Consider the following 19,668-nt stretch of genomic DNA (forward strand, 5'->3'; position numbering starts at 1 on the left):
CCTGAGGGAGGGCCCAGAGACACCTCTTCTCACGTGAGAAGGCAGGTGCCGGAGGTGCGCCCCCAGCTAAAGGGGGGGGGGGGCTGGCCCTGTGGCCAGCATGGGGTCCACTGAGCAATGACATCTCTGAACCCCTTTCTGCAGGAGGCAACAACCTCACTTGCCCACAGAGAATGGCAGGTGCTGACACAACAGAGCAGAAATAAGGATTTAATAGGGGATGGTCTGGGTGAGTTGGCCCAGAGGCTTCAGAGACATGCAGGGTAGGGTACGCACACCAAGTTTGGAAGGCAGGAGACTCCAGCTTTCCAGAATGTTTTTCTCCCCCCCAGGAATGGCTGGGGCAGGAGACATGCCCATCCCAACCCTTCTTACCATGGGTCTTGGGAAGAAGTAACTTTCTTCCACAGTCTCAGGCCTGAGCAGTGGGAACCTAGGCTCAGGAGAGGCCTAAGACAGCAACCTCCCTGAAGGGCACCACAGGTGGCCTGGAGCCTCACACTTGCCGGGGGCCATGTGGGAGGTATGAGCAGGGAGGGCAGTGAGTGGGGCGTGGGGGAGAGGGGCCCTTCCTAGGAACAGTTAATGAATAACCCAATTTGGGGACCAGGAGCAGGCCGGGAGGAGAGGCTGAGCCAGATCCAGAGTGGGGCGCCCCGGCCAGGGGGACTCAGAACACGAAGGAGGAAGGGGCTCCTGCTGGGCTTAGCGCCTGCTTAGCCTGGGCCAGGCTGTCATTGGCCTGGCGGTCCAAGTCCCAGCACTCCTGTAGTGTGGCCTGGAATTGCCGGCAGGCCTCCTCCAGGATGGAGCCGCTCCGTGCTGGCCAGGACTCCCAGTAGCCAGGCTGCACCCACGGCTGGGCCTTGGTGGCCTGGGGGCTTGGGCTGGGGCTGGACCACAGGGTGCTGTCCAGGTCTCGACACAACTGGTAGAGCTCGCTGCCACATCCCGTCACTCGCTCCCCGTCAATCACCTTCAGGCCTGGCAGCAGCTCTCGGACCACAGCCCGGTAGGAGGGACTGGAGCACAGGGGATTGCTGAGCCTGGCGAGGGGGTCCCGGAGCCGCAAGTTCTCGAGGTCCCGCAGTCCAACCAGACATTGCAGCTGGCCAGGGCCAACCAGCATGTTGCCTGCAGCATTGAGGCTCTGCAGGCTCTCGCAGGCAGCCAGCGGCTCCAGCCCGGTCAGCCGGTTGTGGGAGACATTGAGCACGGCCAGCTGGCGCAGGGCGGCCAGTGGGCCAAGATGGGTGAGTGCATTGCCTGACAGGTCCAGCCACTCCAGGCCCAGGCACTCGCCCAGGCAGCCCAAGTCCACCAGCCCCAGGCCGCGCAGCTTCAGCAAGAGGATGGAGTCCAGGGCAAACTCGCCTGTGCGTGCCTTCAGCAGCCGGGCCGTTACACGGTCCCCGTCACCCTCCTCCGGCTTCTTGCCTTGAGGCTCCATGAGATGGTCAACTCAGGCAGCCTGAGTCCTGTGGGGCCTGTCACTGGGTACGGTGCCACTGGGCCGGCTGGCATTCACTCTGAAAAGGGCGCCATGTATTCTGCCTGGCCATGCCAGGAGGCTGCTGCAAATGCCCGCTCAGGGTCAGCAGCTCCCTAGGGAGAGACAATCACACACTCATTCTTGGGTCCTAGCAGGTGGCAGGACAAAGTGATGACCTTTACCCACAGGGCTGAAAACTCACATGGCCAGGACAGACCTGAAGAGCAAGGTTGTGGCCAGGAGAAGGTGTATCCACAGGACCTGGCCCCAGGGGAGGGGCCCCGACTCAGCCAAATATTACCAGTTCTTCCCACTTTTCACATCTGAGCTTGGGGTAAAATCTTATTTTAATTTACTTTTTTGGTAACAGTCATCATCTATCCTTACTAATTTAAAACTTCAGATCTAATTTTTGTAAAGGTGATAGGTGGTTCTCTTTGTCTCCCTCCTGGGACAGTCTCCATGTGCAAACACCAATGACAGCACAGGCACAGCGTCCCACTGAAAACCTTCTCTCAACTTTTCGATCAAATTACCAAGGAATCAAGGCTACTTTCCAGATTCTATGGGCCAATCTGTAACCTCTGGCTGAAGCAGGGGGGCGGGGCGCTATGGGATCAATCTTTGTCCAGGATGAGGGAACAGAGGCCAAGGTGAGAAAGTAGCTACCCTGGCCAGTTCCCAGGCCTCTGCTCTCCCCACAGTCCTCCCTGCCCCCCAAACTAGCTCCTCTTCTGCTCTGGCATCAACTGACTAGAGATCAGCAGAACACATGAATACGGCACCATTTCAAAAAGGAAAGACGGGGGCCAGCGGTCAAGGAAGTGCTCCATCTTGCAGGGAGAGGCAGCGGCTTCAGAAAGGTGGGGAGGCCATTCCAAGCGGACAAAGGAGAGCTAAGTATTGGGCCAGTGCTTGGGGGGGAGGGGCAGTGACAACTCTGGTCCATGGAGGGGTCAAGGTTTAAGCAGAGAGGACAAGAATGGGCCTCTGCTCAAATGGCAGTTTCCCAACCCTGTGGACCTGGGCCCAGGCCAGGCCAGTGATGCCTAGGAGGCTCACTTACTCCAGCTGTGTGGAGAACCTGTGGATCACAGCACCAGGGAATGCCCGTCCCACTGGATCTTACATAATCAATACAGCTTTTAAATTATTCCCCTCTCCAAGGAAACCAGGCCCAGAGCCCCACCAATGGGGCTGGGGCAATGTTAATAGATTCCTCCCTTCCCACTTTTAAGCTCCTCTTCTCTCCACCTACCTCTGAGAAGAGGCTCCTTTGTGATAACGATTCCTTCACCTAGCTCCCCTTCTAGCATGCAACACTCTAGCTCATTTTTTAGATTTGTACCTCATTTCTTTCCAAAAGGGTTTGAAGCATGTACAAAAGTCTGGATCATTCTCTGTGAGTGGGGATCTGCTGGGGTTCTTAAGTAGGAAAGCGGTGCCACCAGCTTTCATTTGATTAAGATCGCTCTGGCGATCCAGAGCTCTGGTGGCACAGTGGTTAAGAGTTACAGCAAGCTACGACTGCTTACCAAAAGGATGGCAGTTTGAACCCACCAGCTGCTCACTGGAAACCATATGGGGCAGTTCTACTCTGCCCTATAGGGTCGCTACGAGTTGGAATCAACTCGACAGCAATGGGGTTTTGGTGGAGGATGCAGGCAGGGTCACCAGGCACAAACAAGAGATAAGGACCCCAACAAGGGCAAGGGGGAGGTGGAGCAGGACATCTAACTGCCGAGTACTGAGTTTGAGGTGACCGTGTGACATGTTTTAGGAGGCAGTTGGCACTCTAGGCTCAAGGGATGCAGGAATTGTCAGCATGTGGTGGTGTCTGAAAGCTGGAGACCACAGCGCTGCCCAGGGGGAGGGGGCAGCACAGGGTTGGCCTTTTTTGGGACACAGACCTCTTCATCTGTAGGCCACACTCTGGGAAAATACCTAGCCTCCCCACTTGCACATTATTTTGGGGTGAAAATGGCTAAGAACCCCTCATGTACAGTAAAAAGCAGCAGAAATCAAGGGCAGAACTCTGGAGAACACCAATGTTCATGAGGCTGAAGAAGTGTCTGGGAAGGACACTAATGAGCTACAAGAGGGAGGAGAAAACCACTGACGTGATGGTAAAGGCCCACTAAGCTTAAACAAGACAAGGCGTGAATGGCACCACGGAAGTTTCAGGCAATGAATGAAGGAATGATGTAAGGACCTGGTCAAGTGACTTTTTAGAGACAGATGAAGGCCACAGAAGGGAGAGGACAAGGAGCTGGGTGGACAGAAGACAAGCGAGAGGATATCGGTACCATGTGCACTCACGGTCAAAGCTGGGAGGAACAATGTGACTTTACAGCAAAGGAAGCGTGGAGCAAAAAGGTCACTTCCATGCCTTGAAGTCCCACCAGGCAGGGGACCTGTGACTGTCCAGCAGAGCGCACAGCACTGGGTGGACAAGGCAAAACTCTGCTCCTCATATGGGCTGTTGACTTGACTCTGCTCTGAGCCACAGATCTTCCCTCAAACCTGGACCATCAACAAGGCAGGTCTGGGTGGGACTGAGGACAGCCTGACACCAACTCAATGAATGGTACAGATGTCATGCTGTGTACCAGTGGGGCAGTGGTGGCTCAGTGGAAGAATTACCACCTTCCGTGTTGGATACCCGGGCTCGATTCACAGCCTCACACGCAACCACCACCCGTCTGTCAGTGGGGGCATGCGTGTTACTGTGATGCTGAACAAGTTTCAGAGGAGCTTCCAGAGTAAGACACCTAAGAAAGGCCTAGCAAGCAGCCAGTGAAAACCCTATGGATCACAATGGTCCAATCTTGTTGTGCATGGGGGCACCATGAGTCAGAAGCCGACCTGATGGCAGCTAACAACAACATACAATGAGAATAATCCTTGTCCTAACTATGGATTTGAAGTGAACAGAGCCCTCTTTCCCCAACAAGCAAGTTTATGAAAAGGACTTAGTTACATGGATGACTGTGACAGAGGGTACAGTTGACAAATGGGTCTCATTCTAAGGCAGGCTGACCCTGAACAGGGGAAGACAAAGAAAGTCCCTTGTTGAGTCTCAGCTTACCTAGGATATGAGGCCAGAAAATGATGTCCAGAAGTCAGGCAGGGGCAGAGAAGAGCCAAGTTTAGAGGGAGAAATAGTTCAATCCAGAGCAGCCTTATGCAGACAGTCATGAGAAAATACTAGGGCTCTTCCTCCAGCCTGTCCCCTCCCCCAACACTCCAGAGCATCATTGCTCAACCTCTGGGGGGCTACAGCTGTGTGCCAGCTTGGCTGGGTCATGGTCCTCGGTGGTCTGGCAGTTATGATGCCAGCTTTTCACTGATGTAATCACCTAGATGATGAGATCTGATATAATGTCATCATTTCCATGATGGGATCTGCTGTTAGTAGCCAATCAGTTGAAATGGAGGTTCCTTGGGGGTGTGGCCTGCATCCAATATAGGTGGACTTTCTGGCAAGGCTCTCGGGCTTTTGCTCGCTCTGGATCCTGTACCTGGCTCCTGTTCATCTGACCTCCAGTTCTTGGGACTCCAGCTAGCAGCTTACCTGCTGGCCTTGGGATTCTTTAGTCTCCACAGCCTGTGAGCCAGAGGGCTCCTATATGACCTTCCGTTCTTGGATTCCCCAGCACCTATGGGTTAAGTGAGTCAGGAGACGCCTCCAGCCTAATCCATCAACTTGGGACTTTCCAGACTCTACAACCATGTGAGCCATTTTCTTTATATAAAACCAAACCAAAGCCACTGCTGTTGATTCCAACTCACAGTGACCCTATAGGACAAAGTAGAACCAGCCCATAGGGTTTCCATGGAGCGGCTGCTGGATTTGAACTGCTGACATTTTGGTTAGCAGCCAAACTCTTAACCACTGGTTTTACCTCTCTAGAGAACTCAGCCTAAGACGCTCTTTGCTCTGTTACTGATATTTTATGCTGGGTAATTTTTTGCTGTGGGAGACTCTCCTGTGCATTGCAGGATATTTAACAGCATCCCTGGTTCCCAACTACTAGACGGCAGTAGCAACCCCGCTCCAAGTTGTAACAACAAAAAATGTCTGACGTTGTCACATGCCTCCTTGGGGGGCAAAACTGCCCCCAGTTGACAACTAACCTAGAGCCCAAACTCGCTTGCAGTACCTCCAAGAGTCTGATAAGACATCAGCTTCTCACACACTTTCTTCCATCCTTCCACCTTCCTCAAGTGCTCCCTCACCCTGGGACCCCCACCATTCCATGCCTCCTGTCCTCTCCACTGGGGAGTAACTTCAGGGATGCCCTAACAACAAAGGAACAAAAGCTACAGGAATGGTTGTTGTTGTTAGGTGCCAGCAAGTCAGTTCCGGCTCATAGCGACCCTATGCACAACAGAACAAAACACTGGCCGGTCCTGCGCCTTCATTACAATCGTTGTTATGCTTGAGCTCATTGTTGCAGCCACTTTGTCAATCCACCTTGTTGAGGGTTTTCCTCTTTTCCGCTTACTCTGTACTCTGCCAAGCATGATATCCTTCTCCAGGGACTGATCCCTCCTGACAACATGTCCAAAGTATGTAAGATGCAGTCTCGCCATCCTTGCCTCTAAGGAGCATTCTGGCCACACTTCTTCCAAGACAGATTTGTGCATTCTTTTGGCACTCCATGGTATATTCAATATTCTCCGCCAACACCACAATTCAAAGGTGTCAACTCTTCTTCAGTCTTCCTTATCCAGCTTTCACATGCACATGATGCAATTGAAAATACCAAAAAGAATGAGTCGATATTCAACCATTTCAAGAGGTGGCATATGATCAGGAACCGACGGTACTGAAGGAAGAAGTCCAAGTTGCTCTGAAGGCATTGGCGAAATACAAGGCTCCAGGAATGGATGGAATATCAATTGAGATGTTTCAACAAACAGATTCAGTGCTGGAGGTGCTCACGCGTCTATGCCAAGAAATACGGAAGACAGCTTCCTGGCCAACTGACTGAAAGAGATCCGTATTTATGCCTATTCCCGAGAAAGGTGATCCATCCGAATGTGGAAATTATAGAATATCATTAATATCACACACAAGCAAAATTATGCTGAAGATCATGCAAAAACAGCTGTAGCAGTATATCAACAGGGAACTGCCAGAAATTCAGGCTGGTTTCAGAAGAGGATGTGGAACCAGGATATCATTGCTGATGTCAGATGGATCCTGGCTGAAAGCAGAGAATACCAGAAGGATGTTTACCTATGTTTTATTGACTATGCAAAGACATTTGACTGTGTGGATCATAATAAACTATGGATAACACTGTGAAGAGTGGGAATTCCAGAACACTTAATTGTGCTCATGAGGAACCTTTACATGGATCAAGAGGCAGTTGTTGGGACAGAACAAGGGCATACTGATTGGTTTTAAGTCAGGAAAGGTGTGCATCAGGGTTGTATTCTTTCACCATACCTATTTAATCTGTATGCTGAGCAAATAATATGAGAAGCTGGACTATATGAAGAAGAATTGGGGCATCAGGATTGGAGGAAGACTCATTAACAACCTGTGTTATGCAGATGACACAACCTTGCTTGCTGAAAGTGAAGAGGACTTGAAGCACTTACTAATGAAGATCAAAGACCACAGCCTTCAGTATGGATTACACCTCAACATGAAGAAAACAAAAATCCTCAAGACTGGACCAATGAGCAACATCATGATAAATGGAGAAAAGATTGAAGTTGTCAAGCATTTCATTTTACTTGGATCCACAATCAACAGCCATGGAAGCAGCAGTCAAGAAATCAAAAGACGCATTGCATTGGGCAAATCTGCTGCAAAGGACCTCTTCAAAGTGTTGAAGAGCAAAGATGTCACCGTGAAGACTAAGGTGCACCTGACGGGAATGGTGGTGTAGACCAATACACCTCTGCAAGGCAACTTTAGGTCCCTGGGTGGTATAAACAGTTTGCGCTTGACTATTAACCCACTCAGTGATGTCTGAACCCACTCAGTGATGCTGCAGAAGAAAGGCCTGGTAATCTGCTTCCACAAAGATTAGAGTCAGGAAAACCCTATGGAGAGTTCTATTCTGCAACACGAGGCCGCCATGAGTCAGAAATGACTCGACATCAGCAGGTTTAAGGCAACAGTAAAAAAGAAAACCCGCTGCCCTCGAGTCATTCCGACTCATAGCAACCTTACAGCAAACTTATAGGGCAGAGAACCACCCCATAGGGTTTCTAAGTGGCAGCTGGTGGATTCAAACAGCGGACCTTTTGGTGGGCAGCCGAGGCAACATTAGGGGCATCAGATTCCTGGATCCTACCCTAGACTCTGGGAGTGAAGTACAGAAATCCAAGTTTTGGTTTTTTTTTTTTTTATTGTGCTTTAAGTTTACAATTCAAGTCAGTTTCTCATACCAAAACTTATACACACATTGTTATATGACCCTAGTTGCTCTCCCTAGAATTTGACAGCACACTCCTCTCCACCCAGTATTTCCCACATCCATTCAACCAGCTCCTGTCCCCCTCTGCCTTCTCATCTTGCCTCCAGACAGGAGCTGCCCACATAGTCTCATGTGTCTACTTGAGCCAAGAAGCACACTCCTCACCAGTATCATCTTAATGTCTTATAGTCCAGTCTAGTCTTTGTCTGAAGAGTTGGCTTCAGAAATGGTTTTAGTTTTGGGCTAACAAAGAGTCCAGGGGACAGGACCTCTGGGTCCCTCCAGTCTCAGACCATTAAGTCTGGACATTTTACTAGAATTTGAGGTCTGCATCCCACTTTTCTCCTGCTCCATCAGGTATTCTCTGTTGTGTGCCCTGTCAGGGCAGTCCTTGGCGATAGCTGAGCACCATCAAGTTCTTCAGGACTCAGGCTAATGGAGTCTTTGGTTTATGTGACCCTTTCTTTCTCTTGGGCTCATATTTTTTTGTCTTTAGTGTTCTTCATTCTCCTTTGCTCCAGGTAGGTTGAGACCAGTTGATGCATCTTATATGGCTGCTTGCTAGCTTTTAAGACCCCAGACACCACTCACCAAAGCAGGATGCATAACATTTTCTTAATACACTCCGATTGACCTAGATGTCCCCTGAAACCATGGTCCCCAGGCCTCCACCCCTGCTACTCTGTCCCTCTGAGTGTTTGGGTGTATTCAGGAAACTTCTTAGCTTTTGATTTAGTCCAGTTGTGTTGACTTCCCCTATATTGTGTTGTCCTTCCCTTCACCTAAAATAATTCTTGTCTACTATCTAATTAGTGAATATTTCCCTCCCTCCCTCCCCATGCTTATAACCATCAAAGAATGTTTTTGTGTTTACATCTTTTCTTGAGTTCTTATAATAGTGATTGAATACAATGTTTGTCCTTTTGTGACTAATTTCACTCAGCATAATGTCTTCCGGATTCCTCCATGCTATGAGCTGTTTCAAGGATTCATCGTTGTTCTTTATCGTTGCGCAGTATTCCACTGTGTGAATATACCATAATTTATTTATCCATTCATCTGTTGATGGGCACCTTTGTTGCTTCCATCTTTTTGCTATTGTAAACAGTGCTGCAATGAACATGGGTATGCATATCATCTATTTGTGTGAAAGCTCTTATTTCTCTAGGATATATTCCAAGGAGTGGGACTAATGGATCTTATGATAGTTCTATTTCTAGCTTTTTAAGGAAGGGCCAAATCAATTTCCAAAGTGGTTGTACCATTTTACATCCCCACCAACAGTGTGTCTTTCAGTCTCTCCACAACCTCTCCAAAGTTTATTTTGTGTTTTTTGGATTAATGCCATCATTCTTGGGGTGACATGGTATCTCACTGTAGTTTTGATTTGCATTTCTCTAATGGCTAATCATCATGAGCATTTCCTCATGTATCTGTTAGCTCCCTAAATGTCTTCTTTGGTGAAGTGCCTGTTCCTACCCTTTGCCCATTTTTTAATTGGGTTATTTGGATTTTTTGTTGTTGAAGTCTTACAGTATCTTGTAGATTTTAGATATTAGACACTGATCAGATTTGTTGTAGGGAAATTTTTTTTTTCCCAGTCTGTAGGTTATCTTTTTACTCTTTTGGTGAAGTCTTTGGATGAACATAAGTGTTCATTTTATTTTATTTTTATTGTGCTTTAAGTGAAAGTTTACAAATCAAGTCAGTTTCTCACACAAAAACTTATATACACCTTGCTACATACTCCCAAGTGTTCTCCCCCTAATGAGACAACCTGCTCCCCCTCTCCACTCTCTCTTTTCGTGTCCATTTTGCCAGCTTCTAACCCCCTCTACCCTCTCATCTACCCTCCAGGCAGGAGATACCAACATAGTCTCAAGTGTCCACCTGATCCAAAAAACTCACGCCTCACCAGCATCCATCTCCAACCCATTGTCCAGTCCAATCCCTGTCTGAAGAGTTGGCTTTGGGAATGGTTCCTGTCCTGGGGCAACAGAAGGTCTGCGGGCCGTGACCACTGGGGTCATTCTAGTCTCAGTCAGACCATTAAGTCTGGTCTTTTTACAAGAATTTGGGGTCTGCATCCCACTGTTCTCCTGCTCCCTCAGGGGTTCTCTGTTGCGTTCCCTGTCAGGGCAGTCATCGGTTGTAGCCAGGCACCATTTAGCTCTTCTGGTCTCAGGATGATGTAGTCTCTGGTTTATGTGGCCCTTTCTGTCTCTTGGGCTCTTAATTACCTTGTGTCCTTGGTGTTCTTCAATCTCCTTTGATCCAGGTGGGTTGAGACCAATTGAAGCATCTTAGATGGCTGCTTGCTAGCGTTTAAGACCCCAGATGCCTCTCTCCAACGTGGGATGCAGAATGTTTTCTTAATAGATTTTATTATGCCCAGTGACTTAGATGTCCCCTGAAACCATGGTCCCCAAACCCCCGCCCTTGCTACACTGGCCTTCGAAGCATTCAGTTTATTCTGGAAACTTCTTTGCTTTTCGTTTAGTCCAGTTGTGCTGGCCTCATCTGTATTGTGTGTTGTCTTTCTCGTCACCTGAAGTAGTTCTTATCTAGTATCTGATTAGTGAATATCCCTCTCTTACCCTCCCTCCCTCCCTCCCCCCTCTCGTAACGATCAAAGAATATTTTCTTCTCTGTTTAATAAGCATTTGACTTTTAGGCACTCCCAGTTATCTAGTTTCTCTTCTGGTGTTTGTGTATTTTTAGTAATGTTTTGTATACTGTTTATGTCATGTATTAGGGCTCCTAGCTTTGTCCCCATTTTTTCTTCCATGATCTTTATCATTTTAGATTTCATATTTAGGTCTTTGATCCATTTTCAGTTAGTTTTTGCTCATGGTGTGAGGTATGGGTCTTATTTTTTTTGCAGATGGGTATCCAGTTACACCAGCACCATTTGTTAGAGGCCGTCTTTTCCCCATTTAACGAACTTTGGGCCTTTTTCAAATATCAGCTTATCATAGGTAGATGAATTTAAGTCTGGATTCTCAATTCTGTTCCATTGGTCTATGTATTTGTTGTACCAGTACCAGGCTGGTTTGACTACTGTGGCGGTATAATAGGTTCTAAAATCGGGTACTGTGAGGCCTCCCACTTTGTTCTTTTTCAGTAATGCTTTACTTATCTGGGGCCTCTTCCCTTTCCATATGAAGCTGATGATTTGTTTCTCCATCTCATTAAAAAATGCCATTGGAATTTGGATCAGGATTGCACTGTATCTATAAATCACTTTGGGTAGAATAGACATTTTCACAATATTGAGTCTTCCTATCCATGAGCAAGGTATGTTTTTCCACTTAGGTAGGTCTCTTTTGGTTTCTTGTACTAGCGTCTTGTAGTTTTCTTTGTATAGGTCTTTTATGTCTCTGGCTAGATTTATTCCTAAGTATTTTATCTTCTTGGGGACTACTGTAAATAGTACTGATTTGGTAATTTCCTCTTCGACATTCTCTTTGTTGGTGTAAAGGAATCCAACTGATTTTGTATGTTTATCTTGAATATCGAATATACCATGGACTGCCAAAAGAATGAACAAATCTGTCTTAGGAGTACAACCAGAATGTTCCTTAGAAGCAAGGATGGCGAGACTGTGTCTTACATACTTTGGACATGTTGACAGGAAGGATCAGTCCCTGGAGAAGGACATCATGCTTGGTAAACTACAGGGTCAGTCAATGGGCTCAAGCATAAGAAAGACTGTAAGGATGTCACAGGACCGGGCAATGTTTCATTCTGTTGGGCATGCAGTCGCTATGCGTCAGAATCAACCAGACGGTACCTAACAACATCATCTTGTATCCTGATACTTTACTGAACTCTTCTATTAGCTCCAGTTTTCTTGTGGATTCTTTAGGGTTTTCTGTGTATAAGATTATATCATCTGCAAATATACTTTTACTTGTTCCTTTTTTTTTTTTTTTTCCTTTCTTACCAATTTGGATCCCCTTCCTTTCTTTGTCTAGCCTAACTGCTCTGGCTAGGACCTCCAGCACAATGTTGAATAAGAGTGATGATAAGGGGCATCCTTGTCTGGTTCCCGTTCCCAAGGGGAAGGCATTCAGATTCTCTAAATTTAGGATAATGTTGGCTGTTGGCTTTGTATAAATGCCCTTTATTATGTTGAGGAATTTCCCTTCTATTCCTATTTTGCTTTGAGTTCTTATCATAAATTGGTGTTGGACTTTGTCAAATCCCTTTTCTGCATCAATTGGTAAGATCATGTGGTTCTTTTATTTATGTGATGGATTACATTGATTCTTTTTCTAAGGTTGAGCCATCCCTGCATACCTGGTATGAATCCCACTTGGTGAATTATTTTTTTGATATATTGTTGAATTCTACTGGCTAGAATTTTGTTGAGGATTTCTGCGTCTAAGTTCATGAGGGATATTGGTCTGCAATTCTTTTTGTGGTGTCTTTACCTGGTTTTGGTATCAGGGATATGCTGGCTTCATAGAATAAGTTTGGGAGTATTCTGTCCTTTTCTATGCTCTGAAATATCTTTAGTAGTAGTGGTGTTAACTCTTCTCTGAAAGTTTGGTAGATTTCTCCAGTGAAGCCATCAGGGCCAGGGCTTTTTTTTGTTGGGCATTTTTAAATTACCTTTTCAATCTCTTCTTTTCTTATAGATTTATTTAGTTGTTCTATCTCTGTGTTAGCTTAGATAGGTAGTGTGTTTCTAGAAATTTGTCCTTTTCCTCTAGGTTTTCAAATTTGTTAAGAGCACAATTTTTCACAGCATTCTGTTATGGTTCTTTTAATTTAATTAGGTCTACTGTGATATTGCCAATATCTCATTTCTTATTCGGGTTATTTGCTTCCTCTCCTGTTTTTCTTTTGTCAGTTTAGCCAATGTTTTTCCCCCCCCCATCTTCTCCAAGAACCAGCTTTTGGTTTTGTTAACTCTTTCAATCGTTCTTCTGTTCTCTATTTAATTCTGCTCTGATTTTTATTATTTGCTTTTTCCTGGTGTCTGAGGGCTTCTTTTGCTGCTATTTGTTCGAGTTGTAGGGATAATTCTCTGATTTTGGCCCTTTCTTCTTTTTTGGATGTTTGCATTTATTGCTATATAGTCACCTCTGAGCACAGCTTTTACTGTGTCCCAAAGGTTCTGGTAGGAAGTGGTCTCATTCTCATTGGATTCTACGAATTTCTTTATTCCATCCTTAATTTCTTCTATAACCCAACAGTTTTTGAGTAAGGTGTTGTTCAGTTTCCAGGTGTTTGATTTTTTTCCCTTGCTTTTTCTGATTTCTACTTTTATGGCTTTATGGTCATAAAAGATGCTTTGTAATATTTCGATGTTTTGGATTCTGTTAAGGCTTACTTTATGACCTAATATGTGGTCTATTCTGGAGAATGTTCCATGTGCTGTTAGGTGGAGTGTTCTCTATATGTCTATGAGGTCAAATTGGTAGAGTATGCCATTTAAATCTTCCATGTCTTTACTGAGCTTCTTTCTGCATGTTCTGTCCTTCAGTGAAAGTGGTGTGTTGGTCTTCTACTATTATTGTGGAGCTGCCTCTCTTTTCAATGCTGTTAGAGTTTATGTATTTTGGAGAACTGTCGTTGGGTGTATAAATATTTATTATGGTTATATCCTCCTGGTATACTGACCCTTTAATCATTATATAGTGTCCTTCCTTATCCTTTGTGGTGGATTTTACTTTAAAGTCTATTTTGTGAGAGTTTAATATTGCCACTCCTGCTTTTTGATTGTTGTTTGATTGATATATTTTTTCCATCCTTTGAGTTTTAGTTTGTGTCTTTAAGTCTAAGGTGTCTCTCCTGTAGGCAGCATATAGGTGGGGGGAAGAAAAGAAAGTGATGGGGGAAGGAAAAACCCAGTAAACTAACTAGGATTTGTCTCCTTTGGAAAGAGAAGACTCAGAGGAAAGTGGCTTAATGATTCTGCCATAAATGTCTGGAAGTAACTAGTCTCCATCCTTCAGACTTGAACAAGAAGTAGATAAAATAGGAAGATTAAGATTTAAAACCAGTGCGTTCTGACACGGAGTGATGTTTACACGAAGGATCACCAAAGATGGCCGGACCACCTTAAATTAATGACAAGGGGCTGAGGTGGCTTAAGGGAGACTCTAAATGGCCGGTATGATACGGAGAAGCTCCTTCCAGCCACAAGATTGTTGAAAGTATCAAGAAGTGATCAATTCAAGCCTGTCTCTCCAAAACTCAGCCAGTGACAAAATCAAATGCTATGAAGCATGCAAAGCACATGAAGTGACACTTATGAAGGGTTGGTAAAGGTGCAAATGAAATGGGAGGTTCAACCCTTGCTCCAGAAGAACTGCTCTAGTTACAACTGGAGGGAACTTACCTCAGCTCTTGTTATATATCTGAAGGAATAAAAGCCCAGAGTGGTAAGTGACTGTTAGTGGCAGGACAGAGAGCAGAACTCACACCAGGTCTCCAGCAGCAGTTTGTCACTTCATCATTATCAGTGAGGACGTAGAACAGGGCACAAAAATTAGGCCCATCCCTGTAATGTCCACACTGACAATGGTAGAGAAAAGGGAGAACCTGTCTGCTGGGACTATGGCCTGGGTCAGACCTCAGAATCTTCAACTCGACCTACTAGCTTTACCCCAAGGCACCAATCCTGTTCTGTTTCCCAATTAACCAGTAATTCTCTTTTCTGCAAACATTCTCATTTAAGGGACAGGCAGAGAAGAAGGAACCAGAATATCCATTCAATTGTTGTTGTTGTTAGGTGCCATCGAGTCAGTTCCGACTCAGTGACCCTATGCACAACAGAATGAAACACTGCCTGGTCCTGCACCATCCTCACAGTCGTTGCTATGCTTGACCCCACTGATGCAGCCACTGCGTCAATCCATCTCGTTGAGGGTCTTCCTCTTTTTCACTGACTCTGCACTTTACCAAGCAAGACATCCATTCAATTATTTAACAAAAATTCGCCAAATCTCTACTATGAGACAGGCACTGTGCCCTAAAGACACAAATGTAAGAGAGTAACTGCCCTGCTGGCCCCGATTCAGGACGAGAGAACTTGTAAATGGGCACATTACACTGCAGTAAGGTACATGGTATAAGGTGCTACCGGAAACAGGGAGGGCCTCCCAGAGGAGTGGGGCCTCGGGCTGATTTAAAGATAAATAGAATGCACCAAGTTAAAGAATTTAGATTTTATTTTGTAAGGGACTGTTTACCTTAGGCTATCACTTTAGGATCGTTAATTCCTGACAGACTAACTTGGGTAGATCCTGGATCTTGTGCAATTACTGGTACCAGCACTAATGTCACACTGAAAAAAGCACATCAGAATGAGAGTGACACTGTGAGGCTGACAATGTTTGGAGTTAACCTTGCATGTGTTCTAAAACTTAAGTTTTAAAAAAGCAAACCATCCACAAACTTCAGTACTTTGATCAGTAGTAGTAATAAGCTACTTGTGACACATCTCACAATAGATCACAAACCCAGAGTTGAGGACAACCATGCTAAGGGGAAGATCTGAAGGGTTTTTAAGCCAAGGAATGGCCTTCTTAGGCTGCACATTGGGAAGATTACACTAGCAGCAGTCTGGAGAGTGGACGTCTCAGGGCCACAAACACGGCAGGGAGACAGAGGTAAGGAGCGCCAGAGGAGAGTAATGGCAGGAGAGGAGTGGAGGGGACGGTTTACAGAGCTATTCAGGAGACAGATAAGATTTGAACTGAGACGCAAAGAATGAAGAAGGGATACATTTATTAATGTAGTTCAATTTTAGATAGCTAAGTTTGAGATTCTTCTGGGACAAATCTTCAAGAGTAGATTTAGCAGTTAGATATATGGGTTAGAGTTGCTGTTGTTGCTGTTAGATGCCATCAGGTCAGTTCCAACTCACAGCGACTCTACGTACAACAGAACGGAACACTGCCCTGTCCTGCGCCATCCTCAAAATCGTTGTTATGCTTAAACCCATTGTTGAAGCCACTGTCTCAATCCATCTCATTGAGGGTCTTCCTCTTCTTCGCTGACCCTCTACTTTACCAAACATGTCTTTCTCCAGGGACTGATCCCTCCTGACATGTCCCAAGTATGTGAGACATAGTCTTGCCATCTTTGGTTCTAAGGAGCATTCTGGTTGTACTTCTTCCAAGACAGATTTGTTCATCTTTTTGGCAGTCCATGGTATATTCAATATTCTTCTCCAACACCTGAATTCAAAGGTGTCAATTCTTCTTCAGTCTTCTTTATTCATTGTCCAGCTTTCACATGCATAGGAGGCGGATGAAAATACCAAGACTTGGGTCAGGTGCACCTTAATCTTCAAGGTGACATCTTTGCTTTTCAACACTTTAAAACAGTCTTTTGCAGCAGATTTGCCCAATAAATGTGTCTTTTGATCTCTTGACTGCTACTTCCATGGGTGTTGACTGTGGATCCAAGTAAAATGAAACCCTTGACAACTTTGGTCTTTTCCCCGTTTATCATGATGTTGTTTATTGGTCCAGTTGTGAGGATTTTTGTTATCTTTATGTGGAAATGTAATCCATACTGAAGGCTGTGGTCTTTGATCTTCATTAGTAAGTGCTTCAAGTCCTCTTCACTTTCAGCAAGCAAGCTTATGTCATCTGCATAACGCAGGTTGTTTATGAGTCTTTCTCCAATCCCGATGCCCCGTTCTCCTTCTTAGAGTCCAGCTTCTCATATTATTTGCCCATCATACAGACTGAATAGGCATGGTGAAAGGATACAACCCTGACGCACACCATTCCTGACTTTAAACCACCCAGTGGCCCGTTGTTCTGTTCGAACGACTGCTTCTTGATCTATGTACAGGTTCCTCATGAGCACAATTAAGTGTTCTGGAATTCCCATTCTTCGAAATGTTATCCGTAACTTGTTATGATCCACAAAGTCAAATGCCTCTGCACAGTCAATAAAACACAGGTAAACATTCTTCTGGTATTCTCTGCTTTCAGCCAGGACCTATGTGACATCAGCAATGATATACCTGGTTCCTGGTCCTCTTCTGAAACGAGCCTGAATTTCTGGTTCCCCATTGATATATTGCTGCAGCTGCTTTTGAATGATCTTCAGCAAAATTTTGCTTGCATGTGACATTAATGATATTGTTCGATAATTTGCACATCCAGTGGGATGGCCTTTCTTGGGAATAGGCATAAATATAGATCTCTTCCAGGTGGTTGGCCAGGTAGCTGTCTTCCATATTTCCTGGCATAGATGAGTGAGTACTTCTGGACCTGCATCCGTTTCTTGAAACTTATCAATGGGTATTCCGTCAATTCCTGCAGCCTTGTTTTTTGCCAGTGCCTTGAGTGCAGCTTGGACTTCTTCCTTCAGTAGCATTGGTTCCTGCTCTTATGACTGAAAAGCAAAGGGTAGAAACATAGAAAAGCCAGAAAGAAATGATGTTAGGGAATTCCAAGGATAAGGTTTTCCAGAAAGGTGTGGTCAGCTGAGGCAGATGTCATTTCAGGGGATGAAGAAGGTGGTGCCTGGGGCTGTGGAGTGAGAAGTGTGGGAGAAGCAGCGACTCAGAATGGCAGAGTGGGATGGGGAAGGGAGGGTTCATTCTTTGGGACAGGAGGGAAATGGCTTGGTTATATCTCTGGTGGCGCAGTGGTTAAGCACTCACCTGCTAACTGAAAGGTTGGTGAGTTGAACCCAACCGATGGCTCTGAGAAAGGCCTGGCAATCTGCTTCTGTAAAGATTACAGCCTAGGAAACCCTACGGGATGGTTCTACTCTGTCACATGGGGTTGCTATGAGCTGGAACTCGACTCTACAGCACCTAACAACAACGACATGTCTCTAAACAGAGAAAAGGTGCAATGGGAGGAGGGTGAAGATAAAAATACAAGAGAGAGGAGGAAACTGATGGCACAGAATTCCTGAAAGAAAGGAATCCAGGGCACAAGCAGTAGGTGGAATGAGCCTTGGAAATGAGAAAGAATATATGTTTTTTCTGATACAGAAAGGAAGTAAGGATGGGTGGGGACAGGCACTGAGGCAGCTTATGAATTCCAAGTGAAAGCCATATATCTGTGCGGGCAGCAACCTGCTGTCTGTGTGACTTGCTAGCAGTGCTAGCCTGGGACAGGAAGTGCTTCTGTGAAGTGCTTTGGCGTTCACACATTTATTTGCTCCATCCATGACAGACTTTCTTCCAAGGGCTCTCCTCAATCCTTTCCCCATGTGTGCACGCTCAGACTCTGTCCCCCAGAAAAGAGCCACTTTTCCATTTCTCTCACACTTGCCCCACTCCAGGGCCTTACGCAGAGCTCTCACCCCGCCTCCTCCACCTACCTGTGAGCAGGGGATTGAAAGGTGGTGAGGAAAAGGATGGAAAAGAGAAGTGTTGAGGAAAAAAAAGTAAAGCAAACCACTATTTTTGGGCTTTGTTCCACGTACAAAGTTGGCTACTTACGCAAATATTTTAAAGCAATAACCATGCATCATTAGGTTTCACGTTATGCAGATGTGACATGAAGTGAGACACCAGCAGAACCCCTCGCTCTTCTCCGAGAGCTGCTTCTCACAATGGGTGAAGACCATCTAGGTTTAGTCCCGGCTCTGCTGCCTACCAGCTGCGACGGCGCGCAGGGGACTGCACCTCCGAGGCCCTCAGTAAGCTGAAGCGGTCCAGCGGCCGCAGTCACACCCGGTCTCCTGTCCACAGCGAGGACAACCCCGGCCCCGAGCTCACGTCCACTGGCCCCGGGGCGGCGCCGCCCGCTCCCCCGGCGCCCTCGTCCCCGCAGGGTCGGAGAACCGCCTGCAACCGCCGACCCAGCCCGTCAGCGCCGACCGCGCGCAGCCCTTCCCCGCCCTCCGCCCGGCACGGGAGCTGCACCGCCGCGGCCCAGGCCCGCGCCCACCCACCTGCCACGCCGCTTTCCCCCGGGGCCGGAAAGGCACCGGCGGCCCGGGTTCCAGAGCCCGAAGAGGTTACGCCCCGGGAAAGACCGGGTACCGGGGCGGCGGCCGCCCTGCGGACGGTGGGCCCCGGCGCCGAGTGCGCAGGCGCGAGCTGCCGGGTGCCCAGCGCGCAGGCGCCGAGTGCGCAGGCGCGAGCTGCCGGGTGCCCAGCGCGCAGGCGCGGACAGTTGCCGGGTCCGGCGGGCGACCAGCGCCGCCGCCGCCGCGGTTTATCCGTGTGCCCCTGGGGAAAGCGCTTACACTTCGGTGCCTTAATCAATACACCGGACTCTGGCGGCTTGCGGAAACCCTGGTGGCTGGTGGTTAAGTGCTACGGCTGTTAACCAAGAGGACAGCAGTTCAAATCCGCTAGGCACTCTTTGGAAACTCTTCAGGGCGGTTCTCTGTCCTATGGGGTCGCTATGTCAGAGTTGACTCCACGGCAGTGGGTTTGGGTTTTTTGGGTGGTGGCTTGCCTGTTACTTGATGCTGGAAGCTTCTGCCACCAGTATTTCAAATACCAGCAGGGTCACCCACAGTGGACAGGTTACAGCAGAGCTTCCAGACTCAGACAGACTAGGAAGAAAGGTCTGACGATCTACGTCTGAAAACTAATCAGTGAAAACCTTATGGAAATGGACACGGAACAGAGAGTGGAGGGAAGGAGGGTGCTGCCTCGTTAGGGGCAGAGCAACTAGGAGTATGTATCAAGCTGTGTATAAATCTTTGTATGAGAGACTGACTTGATTTGTACACTTTCACTTAAAACACAATAAAAATTAAAAAAAAAAAACCTTATGGATTACAGTGGAA

The 19,668-nt window shown here is 46.8% G+C and overlaps 1 protein-coding gene across 1 annotated transcript; it reads right to left on the bottom strand.

The window, feature by feature from the left end:
- Positions 1-179: 179 nt before the first annotated feature.
- LRRC61 (leucine rich repeat containing 61) lies at positions 180-18,958 on the bottom strand. The gene is made up of 2 exons (XM_049894422.1): positions 18,820-18,958; positions 180-1,605 (listed from the first exon to the last, which is right to left on the bottom strand). The coding sequence occupies exon 2, from the start codon at positions 1,448-1,450 to the stop codon at positions 671-673; it is 780 nt and encodes a 259-aa protein (XP_049750379.1). The 5' UTR covers positions 1,451-1,605; positions 18,820-18,958; the 3' UTR covers positions 180-670.
- Positions 18,959-19,668: the final 710 nt, after the last annotated feature.

Source organism: Elephas maximus, chromosome 8 (genome assembly GCF_024166365.1).
Source record: "Elephas maximus indicus isolate mEleMax1 chromosome 8, mEleMax1 primary haplotype, whole genome shotgun sequence".
NCBI classification, from domain to species: Eukaryota; Metazoa; Chordata; class Mammalia; order Proboscidea; family Elephantidae; genus Elephas; species Elephas maximus.

Excerpts from the sequence above, each read along its gene's own strand:
- LRRC61 (XM_049894422.1), bottom strand. The coding sequence starts at position 1,450 with ATGGAGCCTCAAGGCAAGAAGCCGGAGGAGGGTGACGGGGACCGTGTA.